The sequence below is a fragment of the Lucilia cuprina genome, chromosome 6 (genome assembly GCF_022045245.1).
Source record: "Lucilia cuprina isolate Lc7/37 chromosome 6, ASM2204524v1, whole genome shotgun sequence".
In the NCBI taxonomy this organism is placed as follows: domain Eukaryota; kingdom Metazoa; phylum Arthropoda; class Insecta; order Diptera; family Calliphoridae; genus Lucilia; species Lucilia cuprina.
Window position 1 is genome coordinate 38012414 of NC_060954.1, and position 21966 is coordinate 38034379.

General features: G+C 31.3%; 1 protein-coding gene across 1 annotated transcript in view; it reads left to right on the plus strand.

Moving 5' to 3' along the window:
- Positions 1 to 14469: 14469 nt before the first annotated feature.
- Positions 14470 to 21966, plus strand: part of LOC111685662 (calcitonin gene-related peptide type 1 receptor) — a 66769-nt gene continuing 59272 nt past the window's right edge. The window contains 2 exon segments of the mRNA XM_046953943.1: positions 14470 to 14707; positions 18861 to 18971. Of these exon segments, the coding sequence (XP_046809899.1) occupies positions 14470 to 14707; positions 18861 to 18971 (349 nt within the window).

Genomic DNA, 21966 nt, shown 5'->3' on the forward strand with positions numbered 1-21966 from the left:
CTCCGCTAATTAAGAATTATCAAAATTATTTTTTTTTAATGAATATACGAGGGTAGTGTAGTGAGAACTGAACTAGAACTGAACTAGAACTGAACTAGAACTGAACTAGAACTGAACTAGAACTGAACTAGAACTGAACTAGAACTGAACTAGAACTGAACTAGAACTGAACTAGAACTGAACTAGAACTGAACTAGAACTGAACTAGAACTAGAATTGAACTAAAACTGAACTAGAACTAAACTAGAACTAGAACTGAACTGGAACAGGGACATTGGATAACGAATCAAAACATAATAGTGATGCGTATCAAAGGCATTATTTCATTATTACAATATTTTGCAAAACTTGTTTTTGAAATAATAATAATTTATATAACCTATATAATAAATATTAATCTTAACTGATTAAAAAATATTACAATTCCCGCCCATCTTTTTTATTGAATATCAATTTAAAACCTCTATACACATACATAGATGTATAGAGATGCATTTCCATGAAATCAATTTCAAAGTATTAAAATAAATCTAGTCTAACATTGAGACATCAACTTTAAAATGTCAATGGATTTAAACAATTGCCAATTGATTTCTTATCAAATTTAAAATTCATTATGTGTGAATAGAACAACTGCGACAATTTCTGATTAGTTAGATCATCCACATAGAGAAGTATTATAGTTTTTTTTTTATAAGACAGGGTCTACAGCTACAACAAAATAATAATATTCATTCATTATAGCTTTATAAATAAAATATTTTAAATATTATCAACAAATAATCAGTTGCAATTCAGAGTTCTAATGAAATAGAGGATTTTTAAACAGATTTAAGACAAAAGAAAAATTATATTTAAAAATATTTAAAATAATATTAAATAAAGAAAATAAATGATAAATATAGAATGAAATTGTTCTTTGTCATATTACTAATATCTCTAAGTCTGGCCTATGCCAAGACGGCCCAGAAAACTCCCAAAATGGGTAAAGAAGCTGTTGACAAAATGCTGGAAGAGTTGTGTACAGAAATATTGACCAAAAAGAAAGCGCGCTACTATTACGGTCTACAGTTTGCGAAATTCTGTGAAAGTGCTTATGAACATAAAATTCAAAAACAACGTTTAAAAAGAAATGCCGCCGCTTCACAGATGTTCTACAATAATAATTATTTAAAAAATCTATTGCAAAATTATGACGATAATCAATATTCGTTAAGAAATAAGAAAAGTATTAATAAACGTGACAAAGTTTTTATATAAAGAAATAATGAAAAGTTTGTGTTTCCTTTTTATATTTTCTAAATATTTTCTGTGCATATTTTAAAATAAATTAAAAAATTTTGTAAAAAAAAAAACGTGAGCAATTAAAAAGAAGAAGTTTTATTTATTATTAATTAAAAAAAGTGAGCAATTGAAAAGTAGATGTTTTATTTAAAACAAAGTGAAACGTTGTTATACATTGGATAATTATGTTTGGGTTCTTTTAAAATTATTGTCATAAGAAAAGATATCGATTTCGCCTTCTACTTCACGTACTTCAGTTTTGGTCGTAGTTCTTTAGATGTATATTCCAAAAGAAAAGTTGTGTCTCCAATAATTGACAAGATATGAATCTAAATTAACCAAAAAAAAATTGAGAGGATGGGTTTATAATTAACTAATTAGAAAGGAAGAACATTCTGACAAAAGGATAGAGGTTTATTAATTTTGTTATATTGTCTAAGTAGTGTGTCGGAGTGTTTCGGAAATATTCTCTATTGATAATGTTCGTTTGGTGTTGCAAATCCGTTGGTCCAGACGTCTTTATAGAGGGCTTATATTGGTGCAAATCAACGTTGAAGTATTCGGCGTAAATATATCAATTCGCTATCCATACATTTTGGACTTGTAGGGGTTTGTTCAAATGAGAATAGCTGTTCACCAATTGGTGTTAGCAAAATTTGTGGAAAGGAGTTTAGATATCAGATTCTTCATTGTTGCCACAAAAAAAAAAAAAAGTAATAATAATAATTTGTTAAAATGCTTAACATCGAAAGACATTGATTTTAAAAGATGGGTCACTTAATTAGAAACTCCCCATATGTATATTCTGATCCCATATTAAATTCAATGACGATCTGGCTATATACAAGTTGTATACACGATAGAGTCTAAACAAGAGAAGTTATAGAGCTGAAATTGTGCACATACTTCTTTATTAATTCCTTATTGAAAGCACTGTTTGGCATTAAAAATGAGCAACATAGATCCATATGTTCCCATAGCAGCTTAAACCGTCAAAGATATGTTAATTGGGCAGCGATAAAATTCGGCACAAAGCACTTTTATTTATCATTTAATTAAGTATGGTTGATATAGGTCCAAAAACGACCCTATTCTGTAAATTTCTTCAAACAATTAGGTTAAGTGCCTTAATACTTTATGACTTCATCAATGAAATTGATCATAAACAAGTTTAATTGGAATTAAAACTTCCCTACAACATTTTACAAGAAATGGTTAACGGCGTATGGTATAACATCCATGAATCTTCTTTAGCAAAAAATCTCTATATTGACAGTTAGTTAACCATTCAATAATGAATTAAGAGCATATATTTCTTTTTGGAAAATATAACTGTTTTAAACTCTCTCTCTAGAGCCTAGAGAGTTCTAGAAACTCCTAGAACATTAAAATTAACTTGCGATAATTAACTTTTATTTGCGACACATGTTTTAATGGAAGATATTAAGATTCAGCATAGTCGGATGTAACACTTTTACTTGTAATTTAATAAAATGCGCACAACAGGCCCAATAGCGGCCTCGATGTATTTCTTCGGATTTGATGCAGTATACATCCTCCTATCAACCTAACGTAATAAAGCGCCAATACAACTGAACAACGGATTAGGCCTTGTAAACCTTGCAATCAAACTACAGGTCGCAATTTTGAAAATAATGAAATTAAATTTGGAACATGAGATTTGGTACCACAGACAACGCCTAATGAAAATGGTTAACACCGGTTCATTATTTCACCTAGACCCTATATAACTGAACCCTCCGATTAAGACTTTTAAGATCATAATTATGCTAAGTATACTCTTATCTCGATAAGAAGCTGTAAAACCATGTTCTATACTAGTCTTTATGGCTTTTCTATTTATATAAATTTTGTATTTATAGGGCTTCATTTGGCCCTGGCCCCTATACAAAATCCCACTCAAAATATGCCTTAAAAGTTTAGAATTTTATCCAATAATAAATGGCTGAGGCAATGTTCAACTCCACTTAAATGTTTTATTATAAAAACTTAATCACATTTTATTTTTATAACTGGTGTAGGGTATAATATACTCGGCCTCGTTCGACATATAATTTCTTACTTGTTTAATTTATACATATATTCTTTTAGTAAAATCTCGAATGATGGGTGATTAAAATTAGCAGTGACTAATACTTTTCATAAGAGAATTATAAGAGATATGGTTTGAAAAAGTATTGTCACGTGCTATCAAGTAAAAGGCATTATTGATATATGGAATCATTTCGAAAAATAATAGATCCGCTACAAAGAATATTAGTTGTTAATTTAATGTGAAACTAACGGTCGTTCCCCTTAAATTATTTAAAAATAGCTTAATGCGAATTAACTAAATAAATATCAAATAAATAATTGTATGTATGTACTTACTTCGAAATGGTGTCATAGAGTCTACTTTAATATGAACACCACACAAAAAATGTATACAGCTAGAACTGAAAAAGAAATATTATTATATTTGTTTAAAGATTATATACGATTCTTATCTATAAGATTGTTTAGAATGTTCACAAATGTCACCACATGCTTATTTAATGTTCTTTATCTTTATGCAAATTATATACATACATATACAAAGAAGAAGACAAATCTATTTTAGTCTTATTATGATTATTAAATATTATTCTAAGGTTTAAAGGTCTTAGGTCCGAAATTGGATAGAATAATTGTGCCGTTTAACATAAATTAAAATGTTTTGTGAGAGAAATTTACTGATTGCAAGTATCTTATGAGCAAAATTATATTCTGACGACCTCATTTTGGTAGCGTATGTTTCCTTAGTTTGGGGTGATTGCCAAATCCATTCTTTAACTTTCAGCGACTTCTTCCCTGTGTTAAGGACGGCTGAAAAGTACAAAAATCTTCTGTCAGCCCGAAGGTTATTTGTAAAAACACAGAGGAGCAGCAGTGTCATGGTATAGATGCAAACTACTGATAAAGAGAATGGTCGAGGTGCTAGAATGCTATGGGTCTCGTGATGAACCTGGGTATTCAATACGGAAAATGTTTTAATCAGACAGGAAAGATCATTTCGGACGACAGTAACGATGACAACCTATTAGGTCTGATATCGTTAAACCTCGATTAAAGTTACGAGGATGACGTGAGCATAGCATTCTGCAAACCGGAAACTCAAGGCCTGTAAAGAGAGACAAGAATGTAATGTAAGGAAACAGGAAACAAAACATAAAAGAAAAAGGACTTGCCGATATGTCAGGATGTTGGACTCATGGGATCCTGTGTCTGTTTTTGTTCAGACATGAAAGATTGACTTCGGACGATAGTGACGACGGTAACATCTCAGGTCTGAAAGGGTAAAACCTTTATGAGAGTTACGAGGAGGACATGCGCATGGTATCTTTCGAGCCGCTTAATGCGGAAAAGACGAACATAATACGGAGAACCATGACCCTGTAAAGAGAGACAGAGAACAGTACACATACAATAACAGAAGGAAATGATAGCTAGGCTAGAAAAACTCTGACCGGTATGTCAGGACGTTGTACACACGAGATCGTACATTTCTGACCACCTACCACATAGAGAAGTATGAGTCCATGAAAAATACTACTGTTGTGATGTTCAGTAGAGCCAAGACTGATACCGAACTGAACCATGTGATCACATCTAAACAAATGCCCCATGCAAATTCTAGACGGAACGCAATCACCATCGATGAGAATCCTGACGTTAGCCTATCTACATTTTTCCGATTCTCTTTATCTTAAATTCTATTAAAACTTTAATAGAATTTTAATTTAAAACATAAAATAAACAGATATATCTATTTAAAGCCTTCAACGTTGAAGGATTTAAAATGAGTGACAATAACCTACATTATTTTCTACATGTTCATATATATGTCAATATTCGCATCTTTTAAATCGATTTATGTTTAAGCATGTCATTAAATAGTCCATAATATTGCTTATTTTCCAAACATTTTCACATGACAAACACTGTGTTTCGGATCATTAAACTTTCATGCATCAGTGTCTTGTTTCTAGGATTTCTTTCATTCCTAAAATCTCCTAAAATGTCTCAAAATAAGAAATAATCTCATAAAACTGATTTAAACAGTTTATTTTTGTGAAATATATTTTTTCTATTTTTGCAAAATGTAGATAGAATACTTGCACTTCATATATACATTCGTACATACATATATCGTTAACGAAAACATTAAAAATAAAATAAAATTTTCATTTTAATGTATTTGAGTCAAAATGTCACTATGTCAGTAAGCACCAAAGTGCAGAACAATTTTTCCACTTCAATTGAGTTGAAAGTGCTTTTAAAGAGCGTGTGAATAACAGAAATCATGGAAAATCACATAAGCGAAAAGGAGCTGACTTTTGCTTGATGATTGATGTAAAAAAATATTTCAATCTACATCATTGATTGCTGATATTTACTGAATGTTTTTAAATACTTTTATTTACAGGATATTTTAATTTATACTCTCATAGTAATTGCAATGGTATATGTTATATCAATTCAAAGTCTAAACTAAGTCTTAAACTTTGCGACCATTAATCCTGTGCGCTGGGTTAACAAAACGTTCCATCACATTTTCATTACGTCTCGCAAATATCACATTTGCAATTTGCTATGTTAACCTAGAATAGTATAGAACCAACTACTACTGCCATGACTGAACTTAATCAATAGAAACACCCCTTACAAAATCTTCATCTATGCATATAGCATAAATGAAGTTTCGGTCAATAAATTCCTATCAAGAATCCATTTTTAAGCACAACGAATAGTCGAGTTACGCGACACCAATTTTTTAGGGGATTATATGTCTAACATTCATTCTACTTCAAAATTTGGAACGGATAACCAATAATATAATTAAAAGTTGGATTTTATATAATTGTAAGGAGATTTCGACTGGGCTCAACCAAAAGTTCTGAATGACAACCCAACGAAGATGAAAATACTTGCTAACTTTTATTCTAGGAAGACAGAAAGTGTTGTAAACTGTTTAAAAAAAATATAATGTCATTACAGTTCAGCGTTGTTTAGGTTAAAGTAATACCATGAGTACTACATGAGTACATATCATTTCTGTTACAGGACACGTCATTAATTTTTACTAGACATAGCGGACATGACAGCTTTAAACAAGGAGACAAACCGAGTCTGCGGATCTATAATCCGAAAACAATACCACTTACCTCAACATCAGCTTCCAAATATATCTTCCGATACCAATGTCGAGTGCTTTACGTTTTACGGACTTTTTCATCCACTTGGTAGACTTGAGTACGGTCTTCCACGCGCATCTGAATACATCAATGCAGAACTCAGGTGGCAATTTTTGTACGTGGATGAGCAATTTGCTTGTGCATGGACCGCACAAGCAAATTGCTGAAGCTATTTAATCTCTTGCCCTATTAGCCCAGTTGCGAAACGACAGGCAGCATAGGCTTAAGTATAATGCATACCCCGATAAAGACATATTTCATAGTCCGAAATACCCAAAAAAATGGATCAGGATCCCTTTTTTATGAACTGATCTATGTTACAAAGGATGTAGGAATTTCCAAAGCCAACTGAACTCAATAATTTCCCCGACAATTAGTCGCGTAGTATGAATCAATATATCCTGTTGAGATGGCAACAGCACCGAAGTGTAAAATAGCATACTAAATCAGTACTAATCTCTAATATATGGAGACTTTTCCGATCTTTCACCAATTTTCGCATCAGTTCCATTTCCATGATCATAAAGATCACTCTACGGGATGACAGGCAATCATTAAACTCTAACCTGATAATTCCCCAGTATATGCCGGCGTCCCACTACGCGACCGGTAAGAAATACCGATACGGTTCAGGATTCCAGCATATGATGTTTGTACACAGATGTGCTTGAGAAGAGAATTCTACAACCTATTAGATATAGGATATATCAGTCCTTAAACCAACATTCTCTACCTGCGATTTTGATTATTAAATCACAGCCACTATGTGGATCCCGAAGAAACCTCAACCAACTTTCCGGCCAGGACAAGTCCTGCAGGTAACTGACCATACGTAGTGCCAGATTATCTGGTGTTCTGGTTAGACCCCATGCCAAATCATTCCAAGGCGAAGCCGAGGATACATTTGACATCACCAGTTTATAGTCCCGGCAGACTAGAGATACTGGTAGCACCTCTTTATTCCTGGATTGCAATAACACCAAGGTGGAGATTTCACCAAGGCAAAATGCCCCGGTGGGTATAGCTTCCGACAGTCAGAACGACAACTGTGCGATATCAGATGATAAGGATAAATCGAAGACTGTATTTAAAGGAAATTGAAGAAATTTACCTAACAAATACAAACAAAGCTGAATGAATTAGATGGAAGTTTGCATGATCGACCGTATTTTGAGTGGTGTTGTAACTGCGGGTTATGATCACAACTTTACTGAATTGGACGAATGGATCAAGACTTTATATGTAATTACCGGGCTGTTATCAAAACCAGATAGACACAAATACATATTAAGTAATGCATGTTGTTCCTTGAGGAAAATATTTCAAAAATGAAATATGTCCAGGAAACTGAGTCTGAACATGTAACGATAAATATTTTTTATAGATCACTTTTATCATCCTTTTAACATAACCTTTGAATTATAAATCATTCTTCTCCTACCAATTAAATGCAATGAATTTTTCAAAAATATTTAATAAATTTTTTATACAATTTAAAGTTGTTAATGTGAAGAAAAACTCGATGACATTGTTATTTTCAAAACGTTTAGTTGGTAATAAAAACGAAAGCACTTAAATGTGACAACCAGGATGTTTGTATGTATGAATGTGTATATGTTTTAGAATATGTCCTAAAAATAAATGCTGTTCTTCTTTTATCATTATTTTATGGCAGACCACAATATGACATTGTGGTCTTCGAATATTCGTAAAATGGCGAAGCAAAAAAAAGCATTAGAAAAAAAATACAGCAAAATTTCAAGTATTATATTTCACACGTGCCAAAAGGACAAACCTTAGTTGTATGCTTCTATTGTACATGTTGCCACTAAAAGATACGCATCCATATAAGAACGTTCATTTAGTTTTTTTTATTGTACACGGTTAAGAGCACTTTTAGATCATAAATATGTAGTTATATGTATAAGAAGTTCTACCCAACAAAGTTTTTGTTTAGATATCTAAACTTGGACAATAAAATTTCGGTATTTATAGTGGCAGGAATGATCATATTTTTATCATTTTAAAGATATTAATGCTTTAGTTTTTGTATTGCCTTTAAATTATTATATTTCTTAACGGAAAATAGAAACTATCAGAGCTTTCGGAGCTTTTATCGCACCACTATTATTTCATTGAAATGTGACCGAGCGATGTATGTAACAGGCCTTTTTTCCAATTTTCAGTTTCCCTAATCTTGTTAAGAAAACAGTTGGACTCTGTAAGACTCTGACATTATAAATATAGAACCTCAATTGAATTGACCGGTAGTGTGATCTAATTCTCACTCAGTTGCGAACTATATATCTACGATAAAAAAATAATCGGATCCTTTTGTTTAAACTTGAAAACAATAAATATTTTCATATTAATACATTATTTCGACAATTATATAAATAATCCAATAATAATGATCTCCTCTTTAGCCGATGCTGCGTTATGTAGAGAGTACGGGGTTCTGTTTTTTCATGAGTAATCCTAGTCGATTGATGCGTACATTTATGTACCTATTTAACTAGGAAGTCTACTAGAAAGTGGGGAAGTCATATTTTGGATTTGTGCTAATGTTTGTAACTCATGGAATAAGTGGTTCTATAAAATAGCTATAAGTATACCAATAAGAAATGTATTTTCTCTCGGTGAGTTCTCCCGGAGCATGTTAGCTTGATGAAAATTCTTACCTTGGGGTGATTGTAATTCGGGGAAAAAGGTGCTAATGATACCTCTAGTCTGCTGCGACTATTTACTGGTGATGGCAAATGTGTAATGAAGTGGCATGTAGTCGAACCAGTGTACCATATAATCTGGCACTAAGGCGGTCAGTTGCCCACTGGTCTATCGTATCTATGTTATACTATTGAACTTTCCTTTCATGTCCAGGTATGTTCAGAAAAAATTCTGTTTATACCAGATTTACCACATCGCGTTCTATGTGAGTAAGAACAAAGTATTTGGTTTATTTGATGGATTCTGGGTACTATAGCCTACACTATAGAGGTCATCCCATCTGCATGATTGTAAACGGAAGTTTACAAGAAATTAAACAACAGGACATCAATGATAAACAAAGGGGAGTTGATGAGTCGTCACAGAAGCTCACCCAGAGGTTAAAAAAATACCACCGTTAAATATACCAACGTGGAAGTTGGTCGCGTACATTATTTGTCTCGGTGAGATGACTTGATTAAAAAGAGAACTAATGCTTGTGCTACTCAGTTAGTTAAATGGAATAACTTTCTAAAGTGTTTCTCTTTTTTTTTTAACTATTTGTTAAACCACAACTCAGTCATTATTATTCGGTAGCTTTGATCAAAAAAAAAAAAAAAACAAAAAGAGTGAGAAAAAAAAACATTGAGGAGCTTTTAGTCTCGATTAAATACACAAATACAAAATTAAAGCTGTGCTGTAAATACTAATGCAAACAATCGTGTAAACTTCCACAAAGTGAAGAATGTACATATATGATCTTGATTCCGACTAAAACGATGTCATTAATATATGGTGGCTCTTGATCAAATATAATGCAAGAGATTTTAATCTCGATAAAAAATACAATCAAAGCTTCCGAATAGCAATAAAAGCTTTCCCTTTTATTATAGATTTATATTATTCTCGCTTTCGACACTACTTGATCATGTCTTCATAAATATTTTGGAATTGCCTTTCTTATGTTTAGAGTATCATTCGACTGATCTTGATTGTACACATCTCAAGCGTAAATTTTTTATCTGCAATATTTAAAGATCAGGGAGATCTCATATTTCAGTTCTTGCCAAAGGTGAATGATTTTTGGAATAATTAAGCTTGAGCTATGTTAATCCATAATTATTTTTACAATTATCAATTTATGATTAAAATTTTGAGATGAAGGGTTGTAACTTCTAAAGCTGTAGTTGCGAAATCCTGCTGTGCTATGGTATGGATAGATCTATAAGAGCGCTCTATCTATGTAAAGGAATTTTATAATACTCAAACTACACACGACGACTAATTTTTGCAAATGTTAATTTAAACTCTTTCTCCGTAAGACAATGATAGTACAATTTATAATGCAATGAAACATATTGCTGGGTTAATTATACTCAACATAAATATGTATGAAACGTACATATTAATAATATTTTCACATCCTCGTATAATGTAGATTGTGTTTTTCTTTATACAACAAAAAAAAAATTATAAAATGTATCTTATGCATTACAAACATTCTTATGTAAGTGTGTAAACTATATGTATTATCAACATACATACATACATACATACATACATACATACATACATACATACATAATACATATATTACGAATATCATGTGTAATGTAATGGTTGAGTTAGCAGCATCAAGCTTGACACTATAAATCTATATGTATGTACGTTTAAAAGTATCTAGATATTTCAGTGTTTATGGTGGATATTTTTACTCATGTGCATGAATAGTGTTTTTAAATATTAAATTAATTTAATATGATCGAACATAAGCACATATTTATTCTCATTCTCATACTACATTCCTACTTTAGCAAATTGTGAACTGAATTTGAAACAAAAAATTGAGAATTTTTTTTTTTTTTGGTTGAAGGAAAACTGACAACAACTGCTTTTGACATCGCAATCTGTAAAATGTCATTCAAATTTATTTGACAGTTTTTGCGAAATGAGATTTTTTTGTGTCGCTCAACCAAGCATTCTGAGGTTCACACTTCATTTTGCTTAAAAGTTTTTAATTTTTTTATTATCATTTTACTTTAAATAATATGCACTCAACTCACATATACAATGTATGGATTTATGTGATAATTTGCAAATTTGATGCATGTCAGGGGATGGTTTATTGATTTTACTTTACATTATACTATAAGTATATTACTTGATAGTTTGACATTGTTGCCACTTAAGTATGTGTTTGTGTAAAACATTGTAAATACATGTTGTTAAGATCTCAATAAAATAATATGGAAGACAAGTTACATGTGCATTTCTGGAATAATGGCATATTAAAATAACCCTTTTAATACAAGGTATCGTATTAATAATAACGCTGTTTAAAATAAAGGAAAACACAAGAAGGACTTAATTTAATTATGTAAAGTGCTCTTCCGAATTAAAGAATTATTCATTTTTAAAAATATAATTTTTTTTAAATTTTAATTACCATAAAATCTTTAGAAGAGAGGTTTTGTGAGGAGGGGTTTCATGTCAAATTTCATGGATGTGCTCGTGTTTTTAAACCTGTAAATATCTTTTATAGGGACCCTTTATGGGGATACATTATGGCTCGATTCTCATAAAATTTTGTAGCGACATCTTGGTTCTTAAAATAGTTGTTTACTATGAAGTTATAGTCTAGTCTATAGTCTAGTCTATAGTCTAGTCTATAGTCTAGTCTATAGTCTAGTCTATAGTCTAGTCTATAGTCTAGTCTATAGTCTAGTCTATAGTCTAGTCTATAGTCTAGTCTATAGTCTAGTCTATAGTCTAGTCTATAGTCTAGTTTATACTCTAGTTTATAGTCTAGTTTATAGTCTAGTTTATAGTCTAGTCTATAGTCTTGTCTAGTTTATATTCTAGTTTATAGCCTGATCTATAATCAGGTTAAGGTCTGGTGTATAGTCTAGTCTGTAGTCTACTCAGTACTCTAGTCTGTATTCTACTCAGTAGTCTAGTCTGTAGTCTAGGTTATAGTTTGGTCTATAGAATAGTCTAGTCTATAGGGTAGTCTAAAGTCTAGTCTATAGTCAAGTCTATTGTTTAGTGTTAAGTCTATTAAATTTTTAGTTCATAGTCTAAATAATAGTTTAGCTTATAGTCCAGTCGGTAGTTATGCCTAGTCTACATTATAGCTAAAAATTGTAGTAATTAAAACATGAAGAACTAATATTTTTAGCTTACAATGCTTTGATATGACATACAAATTTATTGTATATTTAATTACCTTACATAAGTATTTATATTTATTCCTAGTCCTTAAAATGTCCTTCATCATTATAAAACATATTTTCTACGTTTGCTTCTCTTTACAGAAATATATTCATTGTAATATTAACCAGCTCATGAAAACTTCAAATATATTTTAAAATTTAAAGGAAACGGAAACCATAATAAAATATAACAAGGACAAAAATCAGCAATAAGTAAATTAAATCCTTTCATCAACAAACAAGCAACAACAAAGTGAACTGCAGTAAAATTTACTCGTATTTCCATTTTTTTAAGTAAAAATAAAAACAAGAAAATTTATTCATTTTAAATCTAACTGAAATTATGCGTGTTTACCAAGTTATGTTAAATAGAGCATGCTGAAATAAACATTTCTGTTTCCTGTAGTATTCTTTTTTTTAACTTATAGAAGGACAAGAACATTTCTAAATTTGTTACAAAATATTAATTTAGTTAAAATTCGAGGAAAACCAAAAAGACGAGAAGTTTTTCTTTTGTCATGTTAAATAGTGGTAGCAGCAGTATGGATATTCTAACCACTACAACAGCTAGTTCCTTTATAACAGCCAAAGCCACGATTGCAGTGTCAGCATCATCAGCCACAGCAGGAGTGGAAGAACAAACAGAAGTTAATGAAACCCCACCAGATCCTTTTGAAATTTTGCGCAATGAGTGTTATGAACGTCTTAATCAAACTGCGACAGCTGCTGCAACAACAGGGACAAATTTTGTAACAGGTAAAAGAAAAATTTTATTTTTGAAAATATTCTGTATAAAATAAAGTGTAAAATTAGGTTCATTACATGCTGTACCGTGGGGCAAAATAGATTTTTTTTAAATATCTGAAATTTCTAAACGATTTTATGACTTATCCCAAAAGTTTCTATAGGCATAATATAACCGCATATAATTTATAAAAAATAAAAATAATTTTCTCAATGAATGTCGGACATTATAATTGCTTGACACATTCTTCTCTTATGATTGCCAGTAGCATAGGATAGTCTAGTCTATAGTCTAGTCTATAGTCTAGTCTATAGTCTAGTCTATAGTCTAGTCTATAGTCTAGTTTATACTCTAGTTTATAGTCTAGTTTATAGTCTAGTTTATAGTCTAGTCTATAGTCTTGTCTAGTTTATATTCTAGTTTATAGCCTGATCTATAATCAGGTTAAGGTCTGGTGTATAGTCTAGTCTGTAGTCTACTCAGTACTCTAGTCTGTATTCTACTCAGTAGTCTAGTCTGTAGTCTAGGTTATAGTTTGGTCTATAGAATAGTCTAGTCTATAGGGTAGTCTAAAGTCTAGTCTATAGTCAAGTCTATTGTTTAGTGTTAAGTCTATTAAATTTTTAGTTCATAGTCTAAATAATAGTTTAGCTTATAGTCCAGTCGGTAGTTATGCCTAGTCTACATTATAGCTAAAAATTGTAGTAATTAAAACATGAAGAACTAATATTTTTAGCTTACAATGCTTTGATATGACATACAAATTTATTGTATATTTAATTACCTTACATAAGTATTTATATTTATTCCTAGTCCTTAAAATGTCCTTCATCATTATAAAACATATTTTCTACGTTTGCTTCTCTTTACAGAAATATATTCATTGTAATATTAACCAGCTCATGAAAACTTCAAATATATTTTAAAATTTAAAGGAAACGGAAACCATAATAAAATATAACAAGGACAAAAATCAGCAATAAGTAAATTAAATCCTTTCATCAACAAACAAGCAACAACAAAGTGAACTGCAGTAAAATTTACTCGTATTTCCATTTTTTTAAGTAAAAATAAAAACAAGAAAATTTATTCATTTTAAATCTAACTGAAATTATGCGTGTTTACCAAGTTATGTTAAATAGAGCATGCTGAAATAAACATTTCTGTTTCCTGTAGTATTCTTTTTTTAACTTATAGAAGGACAAGAACATTTCTAAATTTGTTACAAAATATTAATTTAGTTAAAATTCGAGGAAAACCAAAAAGACGAGAAGTTTTTTTCTTTGTCATGTTAAATAGTGGTAGCAGCAGTATGGATATTCTAACCACTACAACAGCTAGTTCCTTTATAACAGCCAAAGCCACGATTGCAGTGTCAGCATCATCAGCCACAGCAGGAGTGGAAGAACAAACAGAAGTTAATGAAACCCCACCAGATCCTTTTGAAATTTTGCGCAATGAGTGTTATGAACGTCTTAATCAAACTGCGACAGCTGCTGCAACAACAGGGACAAATTTTGTAACAGGTAAAAGAAAAATTTTATTTTTGAAAATATTCTGTATAAAATAAAGTGTAAAATTAGGTTCATTACATGCTGTACCGTGGGGCAAAATAGATTTTTTTTAAATATCTGAAATTTCTAAACGATTTTATGACTTATCCCAAAAGTTTCTATAGGCATAATATAACCGCATATAATTTATAAAAAATAAAAATAATTTTCTCAATGAATGTCGGACATTATAATTGCTTGACACATTCTTCTCTTATGATTGCCAGTAGCATAGGGTCCAGAAATTACTAATATCTGCTCCCTAGGAAGATAAACATATAACTTGACCTAGGACCATCGTTTAGAGGCCTTGAAGTAGGGCCGTTATTATCTCTATCAAAGTGAGGTTTCAGAGCGTAATAGTTAGCCCTCATACAAAATATAAAAATTAGGAAAAAGATAAAGATAAAAGTTAAACAAAATAAAATTTACCTCCCCCTAAACGCTGGAGCTAGATCCGCGGCTGTCCTTGATACTACATTACCCTGGTATATGAGTTTTATAAATAGAAAAATTTAATGTCTTAAGTCATATTCCGTTCAATTTTGGTGACAAAAAGTTTTAAACTTTATACCTCTTAGTTCAAAGATCCGTTTTCAGCAGATTCACACCGATTCCACATAAAATTGCTGCACTTACCTAATATCAATACCGTTACGCCATCAGTACACGCAGAGAAAAAACATGGTTGTGGTAGCCATGTTCTAAGAGCAACATATTATGGTTAAAATTATGATTGTAGTCTAAATATATTATGGTTATTGTAACAATTTTAAAATATCATATTATGGTTAAATTCAGCTAAAACATTTTATCATAATATTTTTTATTTACCATAACATTGTTGTTGTTGTTATACATGACTATAATATGATCAAAATATCGTTAAAAATATGTACTCGAAATCAAATATATTTTGATTACTGAATCAATACAATTAGAGTTTCTAAAAAAGTAAAAACCTTCATTACTCAAACCGATTTACAAATTTCAATTTGACTCCCAAAAACATAACTACATTATTGTATACAAAGTGAAATACTTATATATATAATGCTATAAACCAAATGGGAATTATTTCAACTCATTTTATTGTCGCTTTAAACAACACACACACAAAATAATATGTGTGAGTTGTGTGGCTAAAGTTGTTTTGTTGTTGTAGCAGCAAACATAGAACAACAAAACATATAATGGTTATTTATAACAACATAACATATAATGGTTATACAACATATAGCAACATACTATATAATGGTTATCAGTAAGTTGAAATAGTTGATAGTAACATAATATGTTTTAGTCCTTACCATTACTTAGTTATTGAAAAAAATAATTATTTTTCAGTGAATCATACTCAAATTTATAATTGCCATTAACATGAAAATGATTACAGTAACAATATTGTTTAAATAAAATTAAAATAGCAATTATATGTTTTTGATAACAATAAATTGTTGCAGTGAACATACTTTAGTTATAGTAACCATGTCGAACTATGTTTTTTCTCTGCGTGTATAAACGATATGAAGAATAAAACTTTATTTCGATAAAAAGGTTAATATAAAAAGTGCCACAATGGTGTATGGTGTATTATGACACTGGACAATGTCCCAAATAGCAAGGTGTTTATACCACACTTTGAAAGATTCATAATTATTTCTGCGTAATATAACCGCATATAATTTATAAAAAATAAAAATAATTTTCTCAATGAATGTCGGACATTATAATTGCTTGACACATTCTTCTCTTATGATTGCCAGTAGCATAGGGTCCAGAAATTACTAATATCTGCTCCCTAGGAAGATAAACATATAACTTGACCTAGGACCATCGTTTAGAGGCCTTGAAGTAGGGCCGTTATTATCTCTATCAAAGTGAGGTTTCAGAGCGTAATAGTTAGCCCTCATACAAAATATAAAAATTAGGAAAAAGATAAAGATAAAAGTTAAACAAAATAAAATTTACCTCCCCCTAAACGCTGGAGCTAGATCCGCGGCTGTCCTTGATACTACATTACCCTGGTATATAAGTTTTATAAATAGAAAAATTTAATGTCTTAAGTCATATTCCGTTCAATTTTGGTGGCAAAAAGTTTTAAACTTTATACCTCTTAGTTCAAAGATCCGTTTTCAGCAGATTCACACTGATTCCACATAAAATTGCTGCACTTACCTAATATCAATACCGTTACGCCATCAGTACACGCAGAGAAAAAACATGGTTGTGGTAGCCATGTTCTAAGAGCAACATATTATGGTTAAAATTATGATTGTAGTCTAAATATATTATGGTTATTGTAACAATTTTAAAATATCATATTATGGTTAAATTCAGCTAAAACATTTTATCATAATATTTTTTATTTACCATAACATTGTTTGTTATACATGACTATAATATGATCAAAATATCGTTAAAAATATGTACTCGAAATCAAATATATTTTGATTACTGAATCAGTACAATTAGAGTTTCTAAAAAAGTAAAAACCTTCATTACTCAAACCGATTTACAAATTTCAATTTGACTCCCAAAAACATAACTACATTATTGTATACAAAGTGAAATACTTATATATATATATATAATGCTATAAACCAAATGGGAATTATTTCAACTCATTTTATTGTCGCTTTAAACAACACACACACACACACAAAATAATATGTGTGAGTTGTGTGGCTAAAGTTGTTTTGTTGTTGTAGCAGCAAACATAGAACAACAAAACATATAATGGTTATTTATAACAACATAACATATAATGGTTATACAACATATAGCAACATACTATATAATGGTTATCAGTAAGTTGAAATAGTTGATAGTAACATAATATGTTTTAGTCCTTACCATTACTTAGTTATTGAAAAAAATAATTATTTTTCAGTGAATCATACTCAAATTTATAATTGCCATTAACATGAAAATGATTACAGTAACAATATTGTTTAAATAAAATTAAAATAACAATTATATGTTTTTGATAACAATAAATTGTTGCAGTGAACATACTTTAGTTATAGTAACCATGTCGAACTATGTTTTTTCTCTGCGTGTATAAACGATATGAAGAATAAAACTTTATTTCGCTAAAAAGGTTAATATAAAAAGTGCCACAATGTCTATGGTGTATTATGACACTGGACAATGTCCCAAATAGCAAGGTGTTTATACCCCCCATTATTACAGAGCAGAAATAATTTGAAAGATTCATAATTATTTCTGCTCTGTATTGAAGTCTATCTCTAAGAAAGAGAACGTTCTGCATCGATTAATCGAAACAAAAACTATTCCGACGACGAATTTTCTGGACTCACATTCGTGTAAGGCCACTAACTCTTTCTCAGCTTACGCTCACATAAAATCAATTAGTTCCATTTTATACAGGTTCCCAGAAATGGTGAGGTTTAAGCAGTTTGTAATAAAGCTCTACCTGACAGCCTTGGGTATTTTGCTACGCCATGTCTCTAATTTTGCTTGTGCTACTTATGCCGCTGCTCAAAAGGATTCTGCAATAATCTTCTAAAATTGAAGCATACAATTCTTGGTCTTCAAAAAATTTTCCATCAGACCTAGCCGATATTTGCCTTCAATGTTAAAATCACTACATCTCAAGGGAACAAACTATGGCATATTACGATTTCATGTCTGGTCTTGTATCATCGTATCAAATCAGTTAAATTATGTATAGGTTCCCTCGGATATAATATGATAAACCCTTTTTGGTTGCACTAAAAAGAAAAAAGCTACTTTAGGGCCATGTTGATGTTGATTGGTCGCCCTGAAAGTTATTCATGAAGTACTAATTCTGTACATTTACATTCTATTTATGAAAGCTTATCCAAAAAAAAATCTATCTGAAAAGTCTTTTTATGAACAACATTTGGTGAAATAATTTACATTTATTGAAAAAAAAAATTTCTTCAACATCACACTATAATATTTCATCTGTGTTTTAATTACCGTACCTCCTCTATATCCTAACCTATCCTTCAAGCAAGCACTTAAGTATTTCTTTTGTTTCTGACTGTTAATTATATAGAAAATGGTGTTAATTTTGTGGTTTTTCATAAAGTATGTCCTTAACATAATGTGTTCTGTGTTTTGTTCTTTCATTTAGATAAATTTTGTCCGGGCACTTTTGATGGTTGGCTCTGTTGGCCGGATACTCCTGCTGGTACATCTGCTTATGAACGTTGTCCTGAATTTATAACTGGCTTTGATCCATTAAGTAAGTAGACCATTAAAATTAATTCTGGTATTTAGTATATCCACTTGTAAAACATGATTGTTGAATATAAAACTTAATTGAGGCTATAAATTATGTAAAAGTATTAACATCAAATGTAAAGGAAATTATATTTTTTTAATATTTAATATTTGAATACTTTCTGGTGGCTTTTGATTGTTTTAATAATTAAGTTAAATTAAAAGAAATAGTGAATTGTGTGGTTTAAATGTAAAGTAGTTTAAATCTTTATGTGTATAATGTCGCTGATTTCCATGAAATTCTGATAAATGTTTGCTAGCATAAACACAAAATGTTATGTTCTAGAAAACTTTTATAGCCATTATAGCTTAGGTTAGGTTGTGGGTCCAGTGTTCTCACAAATTTCCAATAGATGTTCCTGAGAAATTATGTTTCTCTGTCTTTTTGACTGTCTTTTACTTTATTCAATGACTCTGGGAAACAGCTTATTAAAATCAAATAGTGATCAAATAGTATAACTGTTCGTTGTCTTTGCACTAAAACAAATCTGATCATGTTTTTTTTTTCTTTTTCTCTTCAATTCTTAAGTTTATTCAGGTATCCCCTACCTCGTTTACTCGGAGACTGAGTGATAGACTGCCACTCTCTTGCTTACTTACTGTACAACAAAGTTGTCATGAATGACCAAAAATGCTTTCATATAGGGAAGTACAATAGCAAACGACAATGTTCAAGTGTCCCCTCACTCGTTTACCTAGGGTACAGTAAAGAGACGACTGCCTTCACTCTCCTTTACGAAGAGTACCTACATTGGTGACGAATATATAGAAATTAGGATCAACCTTATTGTTACACATTAGTGTAAATGATTGTATTTTACGTATTCATTGGCTCTTTGTCGAACTGCTGGGAACATTAAGTAATATAAAACTTCTTCTCATTGCCTTTTATACCAAAGTGCTGTGGTACCAAAAATTGTTTATGGCTCTCTTAAAGTCATTAGATTTTTGATCTTATTAGTTGATATTGCTATAATCGTGTACACCATATGCAACCCACAAATAGTTCGTTAAAGCACTGACTTCCGCCTACTGCTAGTATTGAGCTCAGGAAGCTGGTAGTAAATTTCCGTTTCCGGTTTTTAAGAGAATGTTTTATCTTCCAGATTAGATCCAATGTTCCGCTTGAATGTGATCTAAATGTGTATATGGTACAAGTGTCTAAAAGATGCGAGCAATTTCTATTTCTGGTATGCAATCGAACACGTTTGTTGTTTGTGTATATCCGTTCAATATGTTCAATATAAACTGACGATGTGTCCAGCAATAGGTTTTCGTCAATTCTCGTAATAATTATAGCCGCTTGGCTTTGACTAATCTCTGACCATTAGATGGCCTCTGTTGATTCGGCAACAGCACCTAGAGACGTAACTGGTGGACCGAAGTACGATCCATCAATAAGCCGAAGACATTGTTCTTACTCACAGGGACACACTGTGGTAATTCTGATATTAGCAGAGTATACTCTGAACGTATCTGGACAAGGAAGGAAAATTCAATGGTATCATATGTATACGGCAAATTCATTAGGTAGACGGGTGGGATAAGGCCCGCCAAACCTCACATTCATCCCGTAACATATACAATTAATACCAACTCATTTCCAACGCTTAGTCCCACAGTCACTCCTCTGTGGGGTATCTGTTGTTTTTGGCAACAGCACCGAATTTATCCCGAAATATTGACTTCATCATACATCAGACTTTTAACCGCTACTTACTCTCCCCGCGAATTTGGGTTTAAACCACCGCCACTACGTGGATCCCGAACCACAACCAACTGACAGCCAGGACATAATCCTGCGGACAACTGGCCACCCGTAGTACCAGATTATGCGGTTCTCTGGTCAGACCTCTGTCAATCAATGCATGGACTAAGTCAAGCAGTAGACTGTAACCAATTTTTCAGTCCCGGCCAGGCTGGAGGTATTGGCAACCTCTTTATACCCCGGAATTGCAATAACACCAAGGCGGAGGTCTCGCCAAGGTAACATGCCCCCGGGAGGAATGCGAGTAGGTTTATTTTACAAAGTTTTTTGGGATACAAACTGATCTTAAAGACGATTGCGAAGTCCACTATCTTATTATTAGTATGTAGATTTGGATGCCGGGCTATTCTTTACAATGGAAGACTTGGCTCTGTAACCCACAGGACTCTGATTAGAGGCTAACTTGAGAAAGTTATGTCTTTCTTTTTGGGTTTGTTCTTAGTATTCAGCTCATCGGGAAATCGTTTCTCTTAAACTCTTAGGTTGGAAGATATTCTAACGAATCTTTCAAAATGTCCTAGCATTAACCCAATATGATTCGTTTGTGTTTAGATATTATCAAAATTCAGATTACATGTTTTATAAGAAGTTTTTTTCTAGACACCACAACATTTTTGTTAATTTTCTAAACAACTTAAACGATTTTTATTTTGCCTACCCTGTGGCTACGTTTTGCTTATATTGCTCCAATATAGAAAAAATAAATTAGAAGAAGTATTGACCAACATTTTCCAAAATTTCTTTTAGTATTCATATGTATACATATATAATCAAATAAATTCTTGTTTTTTCTAACAAAACTAAATATATGAAAAGGGTTTACTATACTGACACATCCATATGTATATTTGTTCTTGTATTACATTTTAATCCCTTTTAATGCACAAAATCTTATTCAGAAATTTTACTAAAATCATTTCTACTTCAAATTTGCCATTTGGAATCCTAATACTACTATTTAAAAGAAAGGAATTTGCTAATAAATGTCTATTTTTCTCTGTTCATAAAAATATATCCAATTTGTTGTTTCCATTTGTTATGGTTTATTCACAAAATTGTATTTCGTCCTTTTTTCTCATTATAATCATTATGGTTTCTGCTTTCAACATGTTGTCCTGTGGTTTTTACTTTTCTTACATCGCACCACATGAGTTATAGAAAAGTATGAGAAGTAGGACCATGTTATTTT